Source organism: Bactrocera neohumeralis, chromosome 6 (genome assembly GCF_024586455.1).
Source record: "Bactrocera neohumeralis isolate Rockhampton chromosome 6, APGP_CSIRO_Bneo_wtdbg2-racon-allhic-juicebox.fasta_v2, whole genome shotgun sequence".
NCBI classification, from domain to species: domain Eukaryota; kingdom Metazoa; phylum Arthropoda; class Insecta; order Diptera; family Tephritidae; genus Bactrocera; species Bactrocera neohumeralis.
Window position 1 is genome coordinate 36,549,940 of NC_065923.1, and position 24,571 is coordinate 36,574,510.

At 40.4% G+C, this 24,571-nt stretch overlaps 1 protein-coding gene across 2 annotated transcripts in view; it reads left to right on the top strand.

Moving 5' to 3' along the window:
- The first annotated feature begins 23,653 nt into the window (after positions 1-23,653).
- The window catches only part of LOC126761656 (fringe glycosyltransferase), a 123,775-nt gene continuing 122,857 nt past the window's right edge, over positions 23,654-24,571 (top strand). The window contains exon 1 of one of the 2 annotated variants that reach the window (XM_050478009.1): positions 23,654-24,407. In XM_050478009.1, the coding sequence (XP_050333966.1) occupies positions 24,279-24,407 (129 nt within the window). In that variant the 5' untranslated portion in view covers positions 23,654-24,278. The remainder of the gene's footprint in view (positions 24,408-24,571) is intronic. The other variant, XM_050478008.1, reaches the window with a different exon arrangement.

Genomic DNA, 24,571 nt, shown 5'->3' on the forward strand with positions numbered 1-24,571 from the left:
AAAATCCAACACAGATAACTCTTGCCAACAGGTGTTACTTACTTTGGATTGAGTAAGCAATTGAGAAACAATGACCAAATTCTACAAGTCCCTCATCGTCTACGTCTTGTTATATGGTGCAGAGCCATGTACGATGACAACATCTGATGAGTAGGCGTTTCTACGGAAGATTAATGGACCTTTGCGCATTGACAACAGCGAATATCGCAGTCGATGGAACGATGAGCTGTATGAGATATACGTCGATATTGACATAAATAGTTCAGCGATTTAAGAGAAAGCGGCACTGCTGGCTTTCGTCCGAACGTATGAAAATACTCCAGCTCCGACAGTATTCGACGCAGTATCCGCCGGAGGGAGCAGAGGAAGACCTCCATTCCGTTGGAAAGATAAGGTGGAGAAGAACCAGGCTAAAATTGGAATCGCCAATTGACGCCAAACAACGAAGAGAAAGAACGACTGGTACGCTGTTGTAAGCTCCTCTATAACCGCGTAAGCAATGTCTGTTCCAATAAAGAAGAGGATATAAAGTTAACGCGTGAGTGCATTTTGTCTAATCCACGCTCTAAATTTATACTTAGCATGTGTACGCAGAACTCTCCCATAATTTTGGCTTTGACCATTACCAGATTTGATAGACCACTGTACCTAAAGCAATCCAAAACTAATACATTACATAATCTGGAGCCTGTCATAACTTTTTCGTCAAACTTTTCCTCCATTTTTTTCGAATTTTAAATTCAAATTTGCTCTCATCACTCCAAATAATTTTTATGATAATACTTGTTGACATATTCCAATGGTTCCTTCAACTTCGGTTTGCTGATGAAAGGATTTTTGATCTTGTAGTGGCTGGTATACCACCTTCTAAGATTATCTGTTGAATTGTTATTGATCTCAAGGCACTGCTGTATAAATCGGGATGAATCAGTGATTGCCCTCGGACGATCTGATCTTGGCGCGTTTCTCGTTGACCATTTGTCTTGAATTTATTTTACGTTTAAAACACAGTTTTTGAAATAAAACGTTGGTATTTGCGAAACCGTTTAGCACTGGCGGCAAGTACACAATAAGCTTTAAACTGATACGTTCATATCAAAAACTATATCTAGTTTTGAACTTAAAAAAGTCTAACTTCAATTATATGTAAACTCATGGCCTGAAAAATATAAGTTAGCTCCAAATGACTTGGCGATTATTCGAACTGTCATTGCGGGCATGAACCTAGGCCCTTCATAGTAACCACACGCGTTCATACATGCGTCTGGTAAAATGCGTGTGTGCGGCAATTAATCATGGCAGCAAATCATCGCGAGAAACTAGTTAGTTCCTTCCACAAATCTTCAGTCGTACGTGCCGAACATCGATGTACGTATGAAAGTATATGATTTTTTATATACTTATGTAAGTATGTATGTATATATATAAAGTGTATATTAGTTTATCGATTATTTTGTATATGAAAAAACGGCGTGTAAGTAAGTGGGTACAGAACAGCAGTTAAATTAGCCACCAGTTTGTCGAACGCCTCCTTCGCTGTCTGTCATCCGACGCCTGCGGCCGTTCAGAAGCCTGCTTTGCCTACTCAAGTGGTACTCACACACACAAATGCTTACATACATAGGTGCAAGTATGAATTAAAGTATGCCATTTACCAGTTGGAACACTAACTATTCAACGTTGATTTGCACGATCGACGAAGCACATTGGTGCATTTATGAAAAAATCTTGACAAAATGTAAATTTAGAAGAGGACTTATTCGCGGAGGATCGTGAGTTCAGAAGTCCATTAATATCTGCTGAGTAGCTGCCGAGCTTTGGATGCGGGATAGTAGGTTTTATAATGACGAAATTCGACTAAGCGCTTCGGAGTTCATTAAATAATTTTAACAATTATAACGGTGATCCAAGTAGAGGTACTTTTTTCACGCGGCAGTCGTGTCAAGCTGTAATGACACTTTTCAGTATAGTGTGGCATTTCAAGTCTTACGCCTGAACAAAGTTTTCAACTTTATTTCAAAGCCGCTCGACCTTCACAAGCGATATCGTTTCGCTCTATGGGCTCTCGAAAAGTTTCAAGAAGATCCGATTTTTTTTAGCCAAATTCTGTCCAGCCATGGGGCCCATTTCTGGCTCAATGGATATGCAACAAGCAAAATTGCAGCATTTTGGACAAAGAGCAACCTGAAGTGATTCAAGAGCTGCCATTTCATTTTGGAAAAATAACACTTTGGTGTGGTTTGTGGGCCGGTCTATATTTCTTCAAAAATGATGCCGGTGAAGCGTAACCATCAATGGAGACCGAATATTTGAACCATGAAATTTAAGCTCGTGATCAACTAGCCGGCGCATCAATCAATGGATTTGTTGAGAGAACACTTCTGTGAGCAGATAACTTCACGTTTTGGGGCGCTCGATTGGTCACCAAGATTATGAGATATCACACCGTTAGATACTCGGACGAGTCATCGAAAATTGGACTCAACGGATGGACCATCTAAGACGTAGCTGTGGCCAATATTTGAAAGAGATAATCTTCAAAAAATAAATGCCAAAGAATGTTCTTTCGAATGATAATAAACATTCCCCATTAAATTTGAAGTTCTGTGTTTTTTCTTTAAAAAAGTAGGAAACTTCGAATTGGGTCACTCTTTAATTGATAGTCTTGGAAAGCCTGAACATCCACGTCTAGGGAATATACCTACTAATTCAGTTAGTTGCTGTAACCGATGTGTCTGGAAGGAAAATGAAGCTTAGCTTTAATTTGGCTCACTAAAGTATACTATTTGTGCCATGGTGATGAAACCAACTTCGCTTTGCTTAAGCGACAGATTCGAGTTCGGCCGTTCGCATTCCGACGATTTGCTTCGCTATCAAACTCGCTTCGAATCAGTTGAATGGCTGTTATGCTGCTGCTCATTTCCTTACCAACTTCATTTGTTGCTTTTCGCGGAGTTTGAATGTTTCCACGCAGGATATCGTGCAGCTGCGGAGTTTGTCGTTGCTATCAGCGCGCTGCTGGTGGGCATATCACGCACTTCAATTGACACCGCGCAAAATAATGAGCTAGTGGAGCAACTTTAATTCAAGGAGAATGGGTGTTCTGGCATACATATGTACACATATGCAAGCCATATACATATATGTATGTAAATATATATTTGCCGAATGCAAATAAGTTTGCTATCTGAAGAAATAGGTTGGAGTATAATTATTAGATAGATCTGTAGCACATTCCTGTTAGATATTTAAGCCTATTACTCAGAGTTTTTAAAACATATGTGTATTGCTTTAAAGGGTGATCCATTTCGAGGTTTCTTGCTTTTTTATAGAAAAAACACTGACACTTCAATGTTAATGTTGAATGTTTATTATCACTCGACATTCTTCGGTATTCTTTTTTAAGATTATCTCTGTTGGTCGCGGCTTCGCCTCAGATGGTACAGCCGTTGAGTCCAGTTTTCGATGACTTGTTCGAGCATTTCGACTGTTAACTGGCGAATGACACACTCGTTGTTTTGCTCCAAGGACAATCGAAGCGGGATTGTCCTTATAGACTTTAGACTTTAGATTTACTCACAGAAAAATGTCTAACGGTGTGATGTCACACGATCTTGGTGACCAATCGACCGACCCAAAACGTGAAATTATATGCTCACCGAAGTGTTCTCTCAATAAATACATTGGCTTATGTGATGTGTGGGAAGTGGCGTCGTCTTGTTGAAACCAAATGTCGCCAAAATCAGGAGTTTCAATTTCAGGCATTAAATAGTCGGATAACATGGTGCGATAACAGTCGCCTTTGACGGCTACGTTCTCACCAGCATCATTTTTGAAAAAATACGAACCGATAATTCCACCGGCCCACAAACCACACCAAACCTTTTTTTCTGGATAAAATGGCAGCTCTTGAATCTCTTTATGTTGTTCTTCGTTCCAAATGCGGCAATTTTGCTTGTTTACATACCCATTGAGCCAGAAATGGGCCTGATCGCTGAACAAAATTTGGCTAAAAAAGTCGGATATTCTTGAAACGAAGCGATGTCGCTTGGGAAGATTGAGCGGCTTCCGAGATTCTGCGAACGGCGCCGAATCGACTCTCCACGGTCTTCGTGTACACTCTCAGCTACGGTTGCTATATTTTCTTCCCTGCGTGCTGCACGTGATCTATACAGTAGAGTATAATCCAATAATCAATACTGTGTCTAAAGATGATTTATAGTGTTGCGAATAGTACGCTCAGTAGGCCGATTATGTTGGCCATAAGTTCAGCGAAGCTCGCGAAATACATTATTTGTAAACGTTGTTCAGGCGTATGTCTTTCCATGATGAAATTCTAAACAATACAGAACAAAAATAACAGCCTGGCACGACTCACACGTGATCTGTCAAAAAAAGGCTATTAAAAAAATACCTATACTTGAATCATCTGTTACTAAAGGTCTCCTTTTTATCATGAATTCTCGTAAAAACATCTTCAAGAACACTAAACAGATGGGGTTGCGTAGAATGAACCTTGAGAATGTATATCGTGTCTGAGAAACTTAAATATCCTTAGTTTAATTTAGCAGAGCTGTTATAAAGGCATTGCGCTCGCTGATAGTCAGCATGTCGGAAATTGCAAAGTCAATGAGCTTGCTAGAAAAGGCACCCTTACACAAATTCTACCAGAATGGGAACACGCAGGGCTTCTCCTATCCTTCTTGCAATTGGACCTGAATCTATGGAGCTACATATACTTCGAGCGTGCACAGCAACCAGACTTTGTGGGGTTGCGAAAATTTTCTAGCCCAGAGTGAAAAGTAAAAAGTCAATTGAAGTGCTAACTCTAAGCAAAGCTCACATCGCAGCAATGTTAGATAACCTAATCGGACACTGTTCATTGGTACTCACGCGGTGAAGTTAAATATTTTGGAGGCCGAAACTTGTCAAACCTAACCTATTATAATTTATATCTTATTTGTTTGTAGTTCATAAGAATAATTCTGCTGAAATTATATGAAAAGACTCGTCTTTTCTTTAGAGGGTCAGTCATTTATCGGGTATACATATACACTACTTTAATCGGGTATGTAAATTTGATCCGTTATGTGTTTCGAACTGAATGTATTATACTTGTAGTATAAAAGAGGCAGGGAGTACTTTTCCAGAAAACTGTAACTCTACTTTGACAATCTTTGTGGCTCTGCAACATTCGCAACTGCCTTAACAGGCAACGGGTTTACACCAGTTCTGCTGCCAGAAGACTTTACTAATTACTTATCGCAAGTCGCTGTACAAAGTAGAATATCCGCGTATGGTATATAATATAAATACGTATGTAGAAGAAAAACTGCTGCTGGATTTGGCACTGCGAAAGCGCGCACTTTTGGAATGCTCTCAGCACGCAACCATGAAGCTTTTAATTGGCGCTGATTGCCACAAAAAAAGAAGAGAAAACACAGTGTGTTAAGTAAACGAAAGAAAATTAGTGCGAGCACAAACGCACAAATGAACAATGCGAGGCTTTGGTTGGTCTGGTCGAGCGACCAGTCTGCTGATTGCGCATGCGTTCATCAATTTTGCAGGCGTAACCATGTCGGAGTGTTAAAAAGTGCGGCGTGCATGTGTGTAAATATGCATGTGAGTGTATATGCTTGTATATTTACGGTCACAAATTGAAGCATAGAATTTATTGATTTCAGTTTTTTCCTTTTATATGGAGTATACTCGTATATTGTATATGGTTTATGGGTATGGACCGAAATGGATTTATGTATGCAAGGATGTGTGCACGTTTATTTAATTAACTATGACAACTTACGAATATCTTAAGCCTTTTCTTAATATATATGTATGATTTTCCATGAAATATATATGCTCATGGGTGGAAAAGTCGTTGGCCTGACCAAGAGATTGCGTCACAAGGAAAAGTACGTCTTGGAATACAAGTCTTTACTAGAAAGTTAAGAATGTTTCAGGAAATTTCATCCAATTTTTCTCAAGTTAATAGTCTCAAAGTAGAAGTGGCGTAACAACAACATCCTTCTCCCGATATTTACTTGCCATTCTTTCCTTCTGAGCTCTATTAGGACTATCGCACTTCATTCTCTAACCATAACTGTTGGGATCTAATCATGTGCGGTATGTTTTCAAGGGTCAGTCGCTCTACCAGAACTTTATCTACTTGCTCTATTTCGTCTTACGAGTATGTGGAAGCCAATGCGTGTGCGTCGTACCTGAATGGCCCGATTGTCGATTGGTGGACTCAGCAGTTATTTGTCTAGTAATAGTTAGGCAACTCTACAGGTACTTTCACACACATACATCAACACTCATAAACAGAAACGTGTGCTCATAAAGGAAGAAGAAAAAAACAAAGTCAATTGTTGGTAAATCAACATAGTGCCGTTTCACTCGGCTAATCCTGCATTCGGATGCACTTAGAGGCTCTCGAGCAGAGTAAATAAACTTCAATCAATGTTTGCGCTGTTTGGAAGACACCGACGAGCAGCCTAGATACACACATTCTATTTACGCTAGCACACACGCACACACACACGCATGTACATTGGTAAAGCGATTGTTGTGACTTCTTTGATTCGATTGTTTGTGGTACACACCGATTTATTTATGTACATATCTATGCTGTATTTGCCTTTTCATTTGCACTTTTATGCGCCGTCAGTTTGTTTAACAAATTTCCAGCGCCGATTGTGCTCTCAAGTGCATTTCGGTTAAACGGCTATAAAATCTATAAAATTCGTGTTAATTAGTTTTGTAAATTAGCAACATTCTTTTCTAAAAGAAAGGCCGCAAAGTTTTTGGTCAACATCGCAGATGGGAATTCGTTATTTGCCTCGAAAATTAACGAGTTTTATATCAATAAATTAAGAACATTTTAGGCTTGTGGGAATTCACCACAAAGAACTCTGAAGAATGTATGTATGTTGTGTATCCGCAAGATAAAACAATTACAAATACAACGACATCACTCGGATTTTGATGTTTTCAACAGACGTTAATACAGCTGAGAGTAACTCTGGTGCCGATACATAGTTTCTTCAGGCTTAGTACGATGGAATGGTTGGTCCACTGCGTGATTGCAAGATGCCAATGGCGATTCAGCTCGGTCCTTTTTCGATATGAGCGGCACCAAGTCTGAACAATGAAGTAGCTTGATGCTAATACTGGTAAGGGCAGACACTCTTTGGCTAGCTTTGAGTGCAGAGTTAGCGACCACGCGCTAGTATTGTCGCTCTACTACTTCCTCCGAGCTTAGACACTGCTGTGAAAAATGTCTCTGGGTCTCTTCTTCAGCGACACCTCCCCATTCACATATTCCTGGTCGGTATGTGAATATAGAAACAAAAATATAAAATGGTAATGGTCAAATAATTATTGAACGGAGTAGATATAATACTGATGAATTTCACCATGAAACTGCGAATAAATAACGGGTGATCCAAGTAGAGCTACTTTTTTTCAATAGCCTTTCTTTGACATATCAAGCTGTCAATTTATTTTTGTTCAGTATTGTTTGGAATTTTATCAGACTAACGCCTGAAAAACTTTAACAAATCGTTCAATTTTATTATGAAAATTAACGTTCTGTAATGAATATACTTGTATTTCGAGCACTTCGCTCAACTTATGTTCAACATAATCGGCCTACTAAGGGTACTTTTCGCAACACCATTCCCCACCTTGAGATCGAGCATTCATTATTGGATAATATTTGACCGAATAGATCATGACCAGCACGCAGTGAAGAAAATATAGCAGCTGTATCTGAGAGTATACACGAAGGGCGTGTAGAGTCGATTGGGTGGGGTTCGCAGCAACTCGAACTGAGGTATTGAACGACCTTTCGCATTTTACGTCGAGATCCTTAATTGAACAAAATAAAGCTTGTGAAAGCATTGAAACCGATGGACGTTTCCACATGACATTGTTTCGCTCTATGAGCTCTTTAAAAGTTCCAAGAAGATCCGACGTTTTCGAGCCAAATGTTGTTCAGCGATGTGGTGCATTTCTGGCTCAATTGGTATACATATAAACAAACAAAATTAAGCATTTGAGACGAAGTGCAACCTGAATAGATTCAAGAGCAGCCATTCATTTAGAAAAAACAACGGTTTGTGGTTTTTGGGTCGGTGGAATCATCGGTCCATATTTCTTCAAAAATAGTGCCGATGAGAACGTATCCGTCAATAGCGACCGTTTCGCGCCATGGTAATCAACTATTTGATGCCTGAAAATGAAACTCGTGATCTCGGCGACATTTGGTTTCAACAAGACGACCCACTTCACTACATCGCATCAATCAATGGATTTATTGAGAGAATACTTCGGTGAGCAAATAATTTAAAGTTTTGTGCCGGTCGATTGGCCAACAAGGTATTCCTTAGCCACATTTTCTCTCTACTAGTAGTTTTTACATGGATACCCGGCCCATGATCTGCACTAGCTTCTGGGTAGTTTTAAGTAGATTTTTAATTTGGAAATTTCTGAATTATTATGTTTGTCATGAGATCATAGTATTGATCTCATATTCTTAATTGCCATGGAAGATTTTTCAAAATCCTGTATTTATTTGTTTTTGTAGGTATACTATATATACATATATACATATTTACTTTAATAATATATCTTGTTTGTGTAAACACGAAGCTGGACTTAATAAAAATATACTTTTTTGCCACATCACGCATAGTTAATTATGTTTTTTAATTACTTTGGCCGCCCAATCAGAAGCAACAGTGGCACATCATTCTTGAAAGGTCTTCTCCAGTTCAATCAACAAACTTACCACCTCGCAGTTCGGAGAGCATTGTCAGCTGACTGTGCGTTGCTTATGAATATAAAAACAAAACGCAGAGAGTGAAAAACCAATTTCAGATGCGATCACCTCGAATACAGATAGTGATCAATAACTGTCAGCACAGCAGCAGGACCAGCTTCAGACCGAGATCAAGCCACCGCTCGTTCCGATCGAAAAAACCAACCTCACCAAACCAACTAGTGCACAGTAAACTTGTGAACCTTTGAGGTGAACTGCGTCGATACATGAAGGCGCTGGCTGCCGCTGCTCCCGCCTATACGGGACGTGGTGAATTATTGAGGTCACAATTTGACGGGGACCACCTGAAGACATTCGTAGCTAATTGCATGAACAATGCAGCGCCAAAGCGAAACAACAACAACGAAATCACATTGTGGCTCGATAACACGGCGTGTAGTAACAACAAAGAAAGTAAGAAAATATTTAATATTCGAATCGACAGCATCATCGACAACAACACAACACACCGCCGGTGTGAGGCAAATCAATGCCGAAGCGAAGGTGATGATTTCATGATGATCGCGCAGGAAAGCAGATGAACGAAACGCCGAATTGTTAATTATTAAAAATACGTACAAATTCTGTAAATAACCGTGAAATATGTTTCCACACAATACGGTAAACGGCGCAGAGTTCGATTGGGCGAGATTTTTGATTTCAAATGTAGGAAGCGGGAAGCGGTAGAATGCTTAAAAAAGGCAATGGAAATCAGCAAATCATTGTTTGATCATCATTACGTGCTTGGAATGAGAAAACAAAGTACTTGCCATACTTTGTCTATTATTGATTGTTGTGTTTCTAATCACACAGACCCTCACATGGTGTACATGACTGCCGATACATATGTATCTAATTAATAGGATTTATTTCATCATTGTACTGCATTACGGGCAATTTTGGCGTGATAATTGTTAAGAGGCTTATGGATTTGCTTTCCGCAAATCACAAAACCACACCGCGGAAGTCAAAAATACGATATGTACACCCTATCTGTCGATTGTGTAAGCACGCACATAGTTTATCGCATGGAGAATGGCAGTTTCAGTTTCTGGACGACTATGGTAGAGGCTTAAAGTGGCAGCTATGTATGGTAATGACGTCCATGGCTGGAGGAAGGCTTACGATAACATCCACCTGCCTTTCGAAAACCAAAACCCAAATGCAGGCGTACTATTAAGCATCTAACTTCGGGTCTAAGACTTATAATTTTTATATAGATAAATATATGAATACAGAGAATTTAAAGGAAAGAACTAAGAACTTTATTTGTCTTTTTATGTGGCACTTCAAATCTTCGCTAGTTGCCTCCATCCTTTGCGAGGCCAAGCCAGATGCATAGCGAGAGAGGCAGTTCATCATCGTCCATATTTCTGCGCTGTATAATAGGAAGGTAGAAACATGCGCCTAAAAACAGAATAAAGAAGACTTCAAAATTACTGTATGTTGTCAATTGAAAATGCTTGTTACGCTTTAAAGTCTGGAATCTGAATTCTCTGTTTGGGTTGAATAACTTTGGTAATTAATATGAGCAATGTTCATATTTCATTTCACTAATTTTTCGAAAATAATAAACAGGAGATGAAACAGAAAAATCGTTAAAAAACGGGAACATTTGGAGGATTTTTTCATAAGGATAACAGAGAACCTCCAAGCGATTTGAAGCTAATTGACATCGAACTTGAACTAATTTATTCCATCAGCAATACTACACAAAAGATCTTTGTTAAGACATAAGTAAAGAGAGCACATACAACACCGCTTGTTGAGTAAGTAAAGAGTGATCCATTTTGAGGTTCCCTACTTTTTTAAAGAAAAAACCCATAAACTTCAAATTTAATATGAAATGTTTATTATCATTCCAAAGAACATTCTTTGGCATTTCCTTTTTGAAGATTATCTCTTTCAAATGTTGGCCACGGTTACGTCTTAGATGGTTTATCCATTGAGTAAAATTTTCGATGACTCATACGAGCATTTCGAATGTTAACTGGCGAATGACAAGCGTGATGTTTTGCTCCAAGCCCCGGTTTTAAACGTGAAATAATCTACTCACCGAAGTGTTTTCTCAATAAAGAGCGAAACGATGTCGCTTTGGAAAGTCAAGCGGCTTCAGTTCTTGCACAAGCTGTATTTGGTACGCTTGTAATTTAATATTTCGCTAAAATGCGCCATGTCGTTCCATACGTCATTCCGAGACTCTGCGAACGACGCCAAATCAACTCTCCACGGTCTTCGTGTATGTACAATCTCAGCTACGGCTGCTATGTATATTTACTTAAGTGCGTAGTGGACGTGGTCTATTCGAACGAATATTAGCCAATAATGAATGCTGGATGAATGGAATAATGAAGTGTTGCGAATAGTACGCTAAGTATGTTAACCATAAGTTGGGCGAAACTCGAGAAAAACACATTCTTTAGAAAACGTGAATTTTCGTAATAAAGGTTAACGATTTGTAAATGTTGTTCAGGCGCAAGTCTTTCCATGATGTAATGTGAAACACTACTGAACAAATATAACATGACAACTTGACAGGACTTACACGTGATCTATCAAAAAAAGGCTACTGAAAAAAGTACCTCAACTTAGATGACCCAATACAACTATTATATCCCTGATTGTAACTTAAGAGGATCTTTAGTTCTTACGACGGAACAAACGAGTCTATCCAATCGTGAAGATAAAATGTTTATTGTTATGTGCAGTTGATATTATTTACGTACATATACAAATTAGTTAGATGAGGTTATTCGGTTCGGTTATTCTCAATATTGTCGTCTCTTCCAAAAAAATCAGATTACTGCAGGGTCTTCCAAGCTTAGATTATAGCAATTAAAGAAAGCTTTTTCGTACAACAGGAAATATATTTACATATGTGACCTGGCCTACGAAAAGGGAGCCAACGGGCGAAAACTAGTTTTCTTTTCTGGGAAAAGCTGTTAAAAATAATCGACAGTTTCTCGTTATCTCATTAATTGTTCTCCTTTTTTTTGACACCTAAGCCCCCTTTTCGTAGACCAGGTCACATATAAAGATAGTTAAAAGGCTTTGAAATCTCTAAAGTTTCTTAGGGTTAGAAAGTAAGAAAGTTAAGAGTAAAGAGTAAAGAGATAAAAATGTCAAAAAATATAACATAAAAAAGATACAAAAAAATTATTGCTTGATCTCTTAGAAATGATCACATGAATGAAAATTGGGACGGACATGTCGACTTTTAAAATTCAAAAGGAATGACATAAGAACTCTGGCAAGAATGCTAAGAGGTCACTGTTGAATTGACAGACGTGCCAACAGACCATACTCGTACAACGACTATTGTAGAAGCTGCAAGTGGTAAAAAAAGAGACTATGAACATCCTGTTTGTGAATACAAGGCTTTGTATAGGTATAGGAAAATAATGTTGTTTTTGTTCTATCGGATATCCATTCCCCGCGCTTAGGTGGTAAGGTTTAGTTTGGTTGTCATTGCAATATTCTAACTGTAGGCTTAGAAGACGTGCTATTTCATCGGACAATATGGAGAGGGGTTTTACATGCGTGGGGTTCGCTGGGCATGCAAAGCGATGGCTAGAGTCAAAAGGGACCGCAGTGCGCGCTGGACATATGTATATTTGATACATATGTTGGGGTAGATTTTTGATAAGTAAGATTTTAATCTGCTACAGTAACCAGAACGAAGTTGCGCAAGGCTCACTCCAGATTCTCGGGGCAACTCGAGCTCTTCGTCTGTAATGAGTGATGGTTTGACTGCTAATATGGCAATTATTGGGAGGGAGTCAGTGAAGGGGTTGGCTCCACTGTGTCAGTACATATCTATAGTTTGCTGGCGTACTGTTCAATGATGTAGACGTCATCAAGAAAAGAATTCTTGATGTGGCTAGAAGGCGGGCGGAAATTTTTGGACAGAAGTTCATTATGTTCCTTGACCAGACTTACTGTATAAAAGTTTAACTGGAGATATAAGATATACTATATATATCTTATATATCTGAAGCTTCTTCGTCGGCGTTTTACACAATTTCGATGACAGCTGGTTCTACGTTATTGGAATTGACGAGTATTTTCTCCGTCCAAGGGCTGTTATTTTGTCGATTTGACCCCGTTTGGATAGGTAAGCTTTTGGGTTTTATAGGAAAAGAATCGGTCAAGAGTTTCTTAACGATGTCTCAGAAGTTACACACATACAACTTTTTGATTTGATGAACTTCATCCGGAGAACAGGATGGTTTAGAAAGTATGTAATAGAGTGAGGTGATTTTAGTCCTGGTGGTCTCAAAATGGGCTTACTAAAGGCCTAGTTACGTCGTCTAGCATCCACCCTAGCCTGTAACCCATATGGGGCTTCGAATTCTTTACATTTCGGCACATAATTTTAAAAATTTCAAAGAGAAATAAATATCTTACATTACATCTTTTCACCGTTATAGGTTCGGAGAGTGATAATTATATATATAAGGCGCAACCAGAAGACCGTTAGTTGATATTTCTGGTATAAAACCGGAAAGATTTGAGCTCTACATCGCTGTCATAATACGTTTTTTCTTAATTTTTATTTTAGTATTCTCGAAAGTATATTTCGCATGTCACAAATTTCGTAATCCGACAATTAATTTTGTAATTTGTAACCTCACATGCAGTTTGATATAGTGTTGGACATATTTCTTGCACGTTTTTACATCGGTATTTCCGACTGCCGCGAGATAGCAATATGCAAAACTTGTGCATGACTTTTAAGCACATGATATTAATGTATGTACATACATATATACTCAGGGAAGTGCTTGTCACACTCAGAAGAAAACATAAAAACTCATTAATACTAAAAAATGTAAACTACTTTCAACGCGACCCACACGGCTCGACTGTGACTACCGACATTAGTAATGAACGCATGCCATTAGGTGCCGAGGTAGATCATCAAAACTGTTGGCTTTTTGCGCACACAAGCGCTTCCTGGTACAGATGTCCAGCGTCCATGAGCTAAACAAACAAAATATGTTGCGGTGAACGCAGTTTTCAGCTAGAGTGAGCTTGAGCTGAGTTGGACAAAGAGTGATGTGCTGATATTAATCTGAAGCTGCTTAGTGTCAAGTGCGCGCATCTCGAACATCAATCGCGCGCAACATCAGCCAGGCGAATCGACGAGCTGAACAACAGCACTAACAACAATTTCGCGTGCGCAAACGCAAATAGTTATACAACAACAATGCAAGAACCGGGAAAGATTTCATATGCAACAAATGGCCTGCTGGTCGGATTGGTCTAAATCCGAGAAGTAGAATAAATGCGTTGTTGCAAGCTAAAAGCCGCCAACGTCCACTTTACATTTGTGCAACAACGTCTAATGACGCACTAAGCCGACGCGCTCGCCTGGGCGTCAAAACACGTTTTCGAACAAAGCGTTGCAATGCGAGCGCCCGTCGCCGCCGTCGCCATCGCCGCCGCTGACAAATGCAACTGGCGGTGGACGTGTGCGCGTAGATACGGTGAACAGCGCTAGTAAATGATTCAGGTGGCTCGAGTCAATTATTTCTGTAACTGCAACTAGGCCCCTGCCGCTAATGCTACGGACCGACCCCAATCGATAGTTGTTACGGCAAGAGGAAATTACATTCGCCAGCGTATTCTAGTGCAATAATTTAATCCGCGCCCATTCGCCCAGTTGAATTTGCGGTCATTTAAATTGCAGCTGCTCGAATGTACCAATAAAACTACTACAACTCCTAGACACATATAGTGTATAGTTGGCGTAGCGACGTGACGACTTGGCGTCTTGGCGTATGCCGGTCGCACTGCTCTGCTTTTGCCACTCCAAATGGGCAAATTGCAATCGCCGTCGGTGTCCACTATTTTGCGCGCTCGCAGAACAGATTAGAATAATTCACCTTCTGGGCGGTTTCTGATTTGCCTTTCCAACGCGCTCACTTGCAACAACAATTACAATGACTGTTACACACAGACACTCGCAAGCGCGTTTACATAGCTGCATTCATTTAATATTGCAATGCATATTTATGTACTGGCAAAGCGGTAGTTATGCGCGCAGCTGCTCCGCGTTGTTGCTTTGTTGCATTTGCATTTGAAATGGCTGCGCATGCGCAAAGCTGTGCCGCATACGTGGCAACTCAGCGCAACACCGGCAATCACTATGGCAATGCAAGCAATGAAAACGCTCTCGTTTCGTTGCGCGGCACGCGGTTGCGCGGGCGCATGAGCGGCGGGCGCGGCGCATATTTAGCGCGTGGTCGATACACAATTGAACCTCGCCAAGTTTATTCATCGCTACCGGGGGTAATTTGGAACCCGTTGCTATTGAATCACCACGCCGCTTGACTGGTTGGCTGGCTGTTGTTGCCCTCAACTACCCACCGCCGCCTGCACATTCACTTCAGACTGCGCTCTAGCGCGAGATTTGTGTGGGTTTGGGTCGGCGCTGAGGCGAAAAATGAAAATGTACTCCGCATAATCGTGTTGCACTGTGGCCTGCGCTTGTGTATGTATGTGTTTTTGGTACGTGTGTATGCCATGTCGAGGAGTGTATGCAATGATTGTTTGCGAACACGAGTTGGCGCACGCGCAAGGGCTCCACCTAACCGCAGGGCAGCAATAACAACAACAGCACTGTTGTTGTTGTGGTTATATCTGTTTGTCTCCTCACGTAATGCTATTGTCTTAGCAGTCCAGCTGTTATTGTTGCTGTTCCATTTGCGTTGTAATTCAGTTGTCCATTCGAAAAGTGTGCGCTGGCGTATCGAAAGGCTCCATCGCCGCGTTAGACATTCACTTTGTTAGCGTAGCGTACGCCTCGCCGGGCCACACTTACTTGTCCACCTCTCCGATTGTTAACGAGCAGTCCTGTGCCCCGTGAAGCGTGTCAAAATTGGAGCATGGCAGCAATGGCTTGGACTCAACTGAAATATTGCTGTATTTGTCTAGTGAATTACAAATCTACAGCGGCATGCAGCCAACTATACATACTGTAGTGGAGCATAGTTGCTAAAACGCAACCAAAACTATCACCGATCGATTCAGCTGACGATGCAAACAGAACTGAAGCAAGGTTACACGTAGAAATATGAAGAATTCTGGAGTACACTGTTCTTTCAGGTTTATATGCACTGCTCCATTATGGGTTGGATTTTGTATCAAAAACTATGATTTTATCTCTGTCAGTCTTTTCCACAAAATCTTTCTAACGGAGCGAAGGTCTTCCTCTTCCTCTGATTCCCACGGTGTGTACTACGTCGAATACTCTCAGAGTGTGTCTTCATCCGTTCGGACGACTTGACCTAGACAGCGTAGCCGCTGTCTCTTAATTCGCTGAACTATGTCAATGACGTCGTATAACTCATACAGCTCATCGTTCCATATAATGCGGATCGCCAAAGCCGCTGCACCATATTGAAGGACGCGGAAGATGAGTGATTTATAGGGTTTGTTCTTTGTTCGTCGAGAGAGGACTTTACTTCTCAATTGCCTACTCAGTCCGAAGTAGCGACTGTTGGCAAAAGTTATTCTGCGTTCGATATCGAGTCTGGCAGTGTTGTTGGTGTTAATACTGGTTTTAAGACAGACGAAAATATCTACCATTTCGAAGTTATGACTCTCAACAGTACCGTGGGAGCCCAGTGGCGAGTACGACGACAGTTTGTTTGAAGACGGGAGATAATTCGTTTTGCCCTCGTTCACTACCAGACTCATCTGCTTTGCTTCCTTATCCAGTCTAGAGAAAGCAGAACTAATGGCGCGGGTTGTGAAGGCAATGATATCAATATTGTCGACGTACGCCAGCAGCTGTACACTTTTATAACAGATTGTACCTTCTCAATTCAGCTCTATAGCTAGAACTATCTTCTCCAGCAGTAGACTGAAGAAGTCGCACGAAAGGTAGTCGCCTTGTCTGAAACCTCGCTTGATATTGAAGAGCTCGGAGAGGTTCTTCTCCATCCTGGCGGAGTTTTTGGTATTCCTCAACGTTAGTTTATACAGCCGTATTAATTTTGCGGGGATACCAAGTTCAGTCATAGCGGCATAAAGCTAGCTCTCTTTCGTGATGTCAAAAGCAACTCTAAAATCGACCGATTTTTTCCAAGATTTTGCGAATGGTGAATATCTAGTCAGTTATTGATTTTCTAGGCCTCAAGCCACACTGATAAGGTCTAAATGGGAAGAAATAAGCGAAGTATTTTCTTTATGTTTATTCAAATGGTAGGATGGACGATAGGTCAATAGAGCTTTTCTACAATGGGTTATGGTTAAACCTTGCACAAAATTTGTTAAGAACTGGAAGTAACCGTAGTCTAGTTATTATGGTACTAGTCTCTTTGAGAACTTGAACTCTAACTCCACCTGGTTACATGGGAAATATGTGTATATTTGTATGTATATGCAAATGGAGGTAGCATTTTATGTAATACCAATATGCCAGATATGAGTAGTTGTGGCACAAGCGATATTTCTGCCTAAAAGCGTACAATGTACGTATGTAACTAAAGCGACCACTGAAGCGACACAAATATTGGCATGCAATCGGCACAAGCGTGGTACAAAAGGCACAGGCTTTACTCAGCTGCTTGACAACTTATGGAGAATAAATGAAGCATGCAGGACAATCGATTGTTGTTTAGCTTCGGCTCACTACGACTCCTTTTCTGGCTTCAACCTTCGATTTTGGTTTTTTCTTGTCCCCACTGCCGTCGCCGTATTCGACAAAAATGGTATGAAGCGTTGCCCACAAGACGAACAAAAGGCCTGAGCCGCGAGATTCTGCGTCGCAGATTGTGCGCCCACAATGCCACAGCGCAGCAAACCGTTGCCAAGGGTTGCATCCAGCGGGACCATCTCTATAGTAACTAAAGGGACTTTAGACGATTTCGGCGTAGGCCGAGCTTTTAGTTGCTGCTTATTGAACTCTACAAGAAATGTCGCACTTCCCCTCGTGATTCCCATCCTTGACACTGGTATTGTGTTTGGCAGGGCTGCATGACAGTATGCCTGCGGGAGGAGGTAATAAATGGAGCAAAATGATATAGAAGAAAAAAAAAAATAGTGAACGAACGTAAAAGGCAAAAGACGAGCGCACAAAATATGCGTTCGATGACAACGATGACAGAAACGACAGCGGCAACAGCAACAACAAAGAATGTAAAATGTAGTGTAAATACAATATCTGCGCCATGGCAGCGACGACAACAAAAAGCGCGTTCCAGCAACAGCATTTGCAACAACAAACAACACCAACTAAGTATGTTGACAACAACGTTGACGGCGACAATAATTATGCGAGTTGTCTGCCAGAAATGGCAGCTTCAACGGGGCGAGCAAGCGCGCCGCCATCAGGGACAGGAGCGGGCAAAGGGTCTGATGCCAGAAGACAAACAATACAAAGGCAACAACAAGTCATGCTTAAACGAAGCTGTAGTTTTGGCGACAAAAAATATTGGTTCAACGTCTGTATGGTCGCTTCGACGCACTATGCCCATAAATACACACTCTACTTAAGACATGTGTGTGGGAGGAGGCTACACAGGCGAACCAAAGAATTGGCAAAGTGGCAAAAGTGAGGTAGATCCGATACTGATTTTATTGAGAGCGCGCCAGGGCAGAGGAGGCTCAAGTGGGTTTGCTGTTAATAATGATGTAACCGAAACAATTCTGGCATTACGAAAAGGAATAAAGGAGAGAATTCGATGCCATAATGTGGCATAATTATAATAATGTGCCAAATAGTGTGGCGCATACTGCTTTGGCTAAAACTTTGGCCGGTTTACTTGCTGAAGAGAAAACTAGTTAAGAATACAGCAATTGAAAACTAGAATTTCCAAACTGAAATAAAAGTAGATAGAATAATTAGGAAAGAATTAAGGTCGGGCGTAACCGAAAATTCAATACACTCGTAATCCCAAGGATCAAAGCCGGGAAAGTACCTTCAGGTGTACTTTATAACATTATTGAATGAAAATGGGGCAGAAAAAGGTCTGGAATAAAGTTTTTACATTTTTCAAAGACCAGTGGACGTAAGACCAGAAACGTAAGATAAAATAAAGAAAATTAAGGGAAAAATATACGAAAAGGAAGACAGGAAAGGGAGGTGCCTAGTTAAATTTTCAACGGTTAAAAGTGGTTTATCTCGATTTCCGGCAAAACTACGAGTCCGATAGACAAAAAATGTGTGGCAATATTGTAGGTAATGAAAGGACCTATAACTTTTGAATATAGACCTTTTTCCCATAACCTCAAAATTAATGTAAAACTACAAATAATCAAATTTTTTATGTTTTTACGTCCCTAACACAGTGTATTTTTATATTGACAATATATTTTTTCCCCATTCTTTAATAGGCCCTAACCTTCAACCTTCGCTGGAGATCTAGTGATCTCTTTGCCTTCAGCAAGGTTAGCCTCTCATTAGTGATGGGGCTCTTGACGGGCCACTGCCCTATTTGCATACATGCTGTAAGACTTCGAATCTTACAGGACGCCGAATGCAGAAGCTGCTTGGAAGAAGATGTGGTAGAAACTAGCCAGCACTTCCTTCTTGACTGTCCTGCTTTTGGGAGATCAAGGCTTAGACACTTGGGGACACATACCTTCAGACATCCCACCGATCTCGCGGGCGTAGAAATTAAGCGCCTTTTCAAATTTGTATTGGCTACTAAGCGGTTTGCCGATCTTTAAGTCCGAACACGGGAGTTCTATTTTCAATGACTTCACAAAGGACTACATTAGTCCACGTGCGATCTCTGATCAGCCATCTAACCTAACCTAACCTTCAAAAGGCGCGTGTACAAATTTGACAGCTGACGAAATATTAGTTTATGAAATATAGCAATTTAGGCGAAAAAACTTGTGTTAGTTTAAAAAAAATGGATCAAAAGAAACTTCGTGTGTTAATAAAGTATTGCTTTTTTGGAGAAAAAATACTTTTGAAACCAAGGTTTGAATTGATAAACATTATTGGGACTTTGCACCGGAGAAATCAACCGTTGGAACGTAGTTTGCCAAATCGGATCGAGGCGAAATGAGCACCGAGGACAATGAAGGCAGTGGACGTCCAAAAGAGGTTGTTACGGAAAACATCATAAAAGTCCATAAAATAATTTTGGGCGACCGTGAAGCGAAGTTGTTCTAGATAGCAGACAATCTAAGGATATCAACAGAATGAACTGTATATTTGGGTATGAGAAAGCTCTGTGCAAAGTGGGTACCACGTGAGCGCACTTTTGATCAAAAACAATGACGAGTTGAGTTATTCGAAGCAATGTTTGGAGTTGTTCAAGCGTGATAAGCTCGAGTTTTTACATCGGTATGCGACAATGGATGAAAAATGACTACATCATTCCAATACGAAGTCCAATTGGTAGTCATTCGAGTGAACTGCACACGATGAACCTGCTTCAAAACGTGAAAAAACGCAACAGTCGGCTGGCAAGCTTATGGTCTGCATTTTGGGGTGCGCTTGGATTAATTTTTATTGAGTACCTTGAAAAAGAAAGAACCATCTATCGATCCCACTCTTATTATCTTACCGCGTAATGTTTTGTCAAAAGTCCAAAGTAAAGTATTGCCTGATTCAGTTTAACTAACTATACTTGTCATGTCTGACGGCACCTTTATTAAGATCACTTAAGGGCCAATTTATTTTGAAATATGTAGTGCATGGTATATATTTGAAGATATCGAAGCAAATATCTCTAATTTAGATTTTATGCAAATTTTGTGTTTGGCAATTAAACTGTATACAAGTAAATTAAAATGCAAAAACAAACAAAAAAAAGCAAAAGACAGAGCAAGGCAATTGATAACAAAGAATCGACGAACGAATTAAGAGAAAAATCGCAAAAAAAGTAAAAAAAGATCAAATGAAGCACAATCCAATGAAACGAAAATGATGAATATCACAGCCGAAACAATGGAGAATTTATGCGTAGAGCGTAAACGAATACTTGCCCATAAGTAATTTGAAGGATTCGTCTGCGCGAACCGTACAAACAACCTCACATATGTATGTACAGCGGACGATATAGTGCAAACTCTGCAAGCTTGAATCTGTTTATGCATAATATACTTGTATATGTGTGATCAGAGACGAAGTCGAGCAGAAGGTACAAGCAACTGACGAAAAGAGCAGCACAAACAACAATGATGGGACGTTAAGCGATGCAATCTTCTTCTGTTGGGCAAACATATGCAAATTTGCTTTTACTGATGCATATTAATGTACAGAGGGGCAAGTCGGGGATGTTACTAAAGAAAATTAATCAAAATATGCCGATCTGCTAGAAATCGTCGGATACATCATTTCTGAAAGATTGGGTGACTCAAATTGTCCAATTGCCAAATTTCGAGAAGATATCTTGTTAAATAAAAAAGTTATTATTCGTACTTGGACTTAATTTTGATCGCTGAGCTTGTATGGCAGCTATATGCTGTAGTGGTACGATCTGAACATTTTGTTTGTAGATTGTAACATTGCCTTCGAAAATATACTTTGCTAAATTTCGTGAATATATCTCGTCTAAGAAAAGTTTCCCAAACCTGAACTTTATTTTGATCGTTGAGTTTGCATGCCTTGCTCTGCATATTTATAGTAGTCCGATATGAAGTGTTCCGACAGCTTCTTGTTATGAAACGAACGTCTGCAAAATTTCAGAGCGATATCTCAATAACTGAGGGACTAGTTTGCGTATAAACAGCAGACAGAAGGATATGGCTAAATCGACTCTTTTCGATACTCTGATAATTTATAAAGGGTGATCCATTTTGAGGTTCTCTACTTTTTTTAGGAAAAGACACAGACTCTTCAAATTTGATGAGGAATGTTTATGATCATTCGAAAGAACATTTTTTGGCATTTATTTTTTTAAGAATATCTCTTTCAAATGTTGACCATGGCTACTTCTCAGATGGTCCATCCGTTGAGTCCAATTTTCTATGGCTCGTTCAAGCATTTCGTCTTGAACTCACGTGTTATACGCAAATGTTTTACCTGAATCGAAGCGGGATTGTCCGCATAGACTTTAGATTTTACATATAACCACAGGAAAAAGTCTAACGCTGTAACATAACACGATTTTGATGGTGGAAGTCTTCTCTTCGTCCCAAATGCGACAATTTTGCTTGTTTACTTACCAATTGAGCCAGAAATGGGTCTTATCGCTGAACAAAATTAGGCTCGAAAACGTCGTATATTCTTGAAACTTTTCAAGAGCCAATAGAGCGGAGCGATGTCGCTTGCAAAGGTCCAGCGGCTTCACTTTTCGCACAAGCTCTCAGTTCGAGTTTCTACGAACGGAGCCGAATCGACTCTCCACGGCTTCACGAAGGCTACGGCGCTATATTTTCTTCACTGCGTGCTGGATGTGTTATAAGTAAGTATATCGTATGGGGGTCTAGGACCTTCTTTCCATTAGTTTATGATTTTAAAACCAGTTTAGGTTAAGTAATACTAGCGCTGAAATATTCGTAATAGGGACGTCAGTGCTTTTTGCGAACTTTAAAAGCCACTTGGTATCCAACGTGGGCATTAGACCAACAGCAGCCGTGCAGTTCTTTCGAGACCATGTAAGTAAAAAGCACACGTGTTTTCTTCGAGGCTCTTGCACATGATCTTGGCGATACTGCATGGCTTAAGTCATTTCACCTCAACCTGATTCGTATGTCAGCTCTTTCGGAAATTGTATAACGTTTGTAGTGACTTCCGTATTCCAGCTATTTGGTTTCCCAGAATCGTTTTATGGAAGGGATATGTATGTATTTAGTACCTATATAAGACATAGATGAGAATGAAAAAAAAAACAAAAATGAAGAATAATTTAGTGAAAACTCTTTCAATGACATTAATTTAATGCAACGAGCCCACCGTGCATTGTCGCCCTTAGCAACTTATCTAAAAGATAAATTAAGGAATTGTTTAAGAAAGCGCATTATTAGTAAAAAATGCAAAGCAAATAACAAACCAGAAGACGAAAAAAATGAAATCATCTTGATATGCACAACTAAAGAATTGTAGAAAAAGTTATACGTAGAGGAAATGCTGAGGACACCGGGCGCCTATTGACTGACCGCCACGCAAACCACTAACGCCCAGTTCGAGAGGCAAGAGGAGCGCAAGACGCAGCATGAAAAATTGCAAATGGGAAATGAGAGCGGATTAAAGCTCAATAACAATAGGAGCGCACATAAATTAATATCAGCAAATGTAGTACACAAATACATACATACACACGAACACATTCTAAGTTCAGCTGGAAGAAAGCTAGCGGCGCATAACGATTTGCGCTGCAATGGCTATATCCAAGAAAATCTATACGTACGAGTATACGTATCGCATTTTAAACTAGTATCTGACCAGCACGCTTTTGTAAAAGTAGGAAGGTGAAGAGAGCGCGCCCCTGCCTACCTGCTGTCGGTGAGTGAGCATTTTAATGTGACAAACGCGGCTGCTCTCATTGGAAAATTGCAGTTGTTTCGTTGCAAATATGTATGTTTGCTGAGTGAGACACGATTGGGAGCGGTAAGCCACTCACGTACCCAATGTGAGAGAAAGCGCCAGTCACATTATAGTCGACTCATTCTACAGCATGGTGCCGGGTGCGCACTTCCAATTGGAACAACTTGCTCACGCTTGTGTTAGCTCTTCCAGGCGGCACGATCGCGCGCTAACTTGTTGTTGTGTACTTGTTGAGTCTGTTTATTTGTAGATTTCTGTTTTGTTTTCGTCATTCGTTCGTGCAGCAAAAATAATGAGGAACGATCGGCTCAAGATACAACAACTATAGCTGCGCGCTAGCGTGTGGCTGTGTGAGTGTGTTTGGAAATGTTGCACGTAACTATGCACTTCAAACATAGGGGATATCTGTTGGATACCGCAACCGTAGCGAACAGTCGCGTTCAAACCCTGCTACACCACGGTTAAGAGTGTACGCATGCGCGCGCTTCAAAACGCTCAACGCAGTGAGTTTTCGTTATTCAATTATACGCTAGTTCAATTAGAGTTTGTGAAGTGACGACTCATATAGAATGCTAATGAGAAAGTAGCATGTACAACACAGCTGACTACGGTTTGTGCAACGCTGCGTGATCTTTTGTATAGAACGCAAGAGAAGTGAAGCAAAAAATAGCATAAACTACAGTGTCGAGAAGCCTATTAAAAGTGCAGTAGTGGCGATTTTCCGTAGAATTGCACGCAAACCGAAAGACAAGCATTCAAAGTGTGCGTTTGTGTCATAATCAAAAAACAAATCGGTGCTAAACGCAATTCCATTAAAAAATTACAACAATAAAAAAGTGTCTGTTGTTCGTGTTCAATATTTGTGTTTATTTAGAAGAGCTTTGAGCAAGTAACGCATTCACTCATGAAGCTTTTGCAACGCTTTGCTGCGTTCAAAAAGTTATCGGCTTCACCGCAAAAAATCAGCAACATTGCAACCCATCAACGCTTCGGGCCAAAATAATGAGTGTAATCCTGTTGTCATTGCCACACCGTTACAAGCGCCTACTGCAAGCAATGACACTCGCCGTGGCAATAATTTACACCACACTGGTGCTGTATCAGAGCGCCTACGGATATCCTGACTTACAGGTGGGTAGTCAATACTACGTAAAAATTGCACAAAAACCATATGTGTGTGTGTTTGTGTGTTGCAGTGGCCCTTATGCGTGGGCATTTGCGGCAGATAGGGCGATATTTATGTTATGCATTCGGCTGAATAAGTAAAGGGACGCGTTACGTGGGCCGTATTTGGT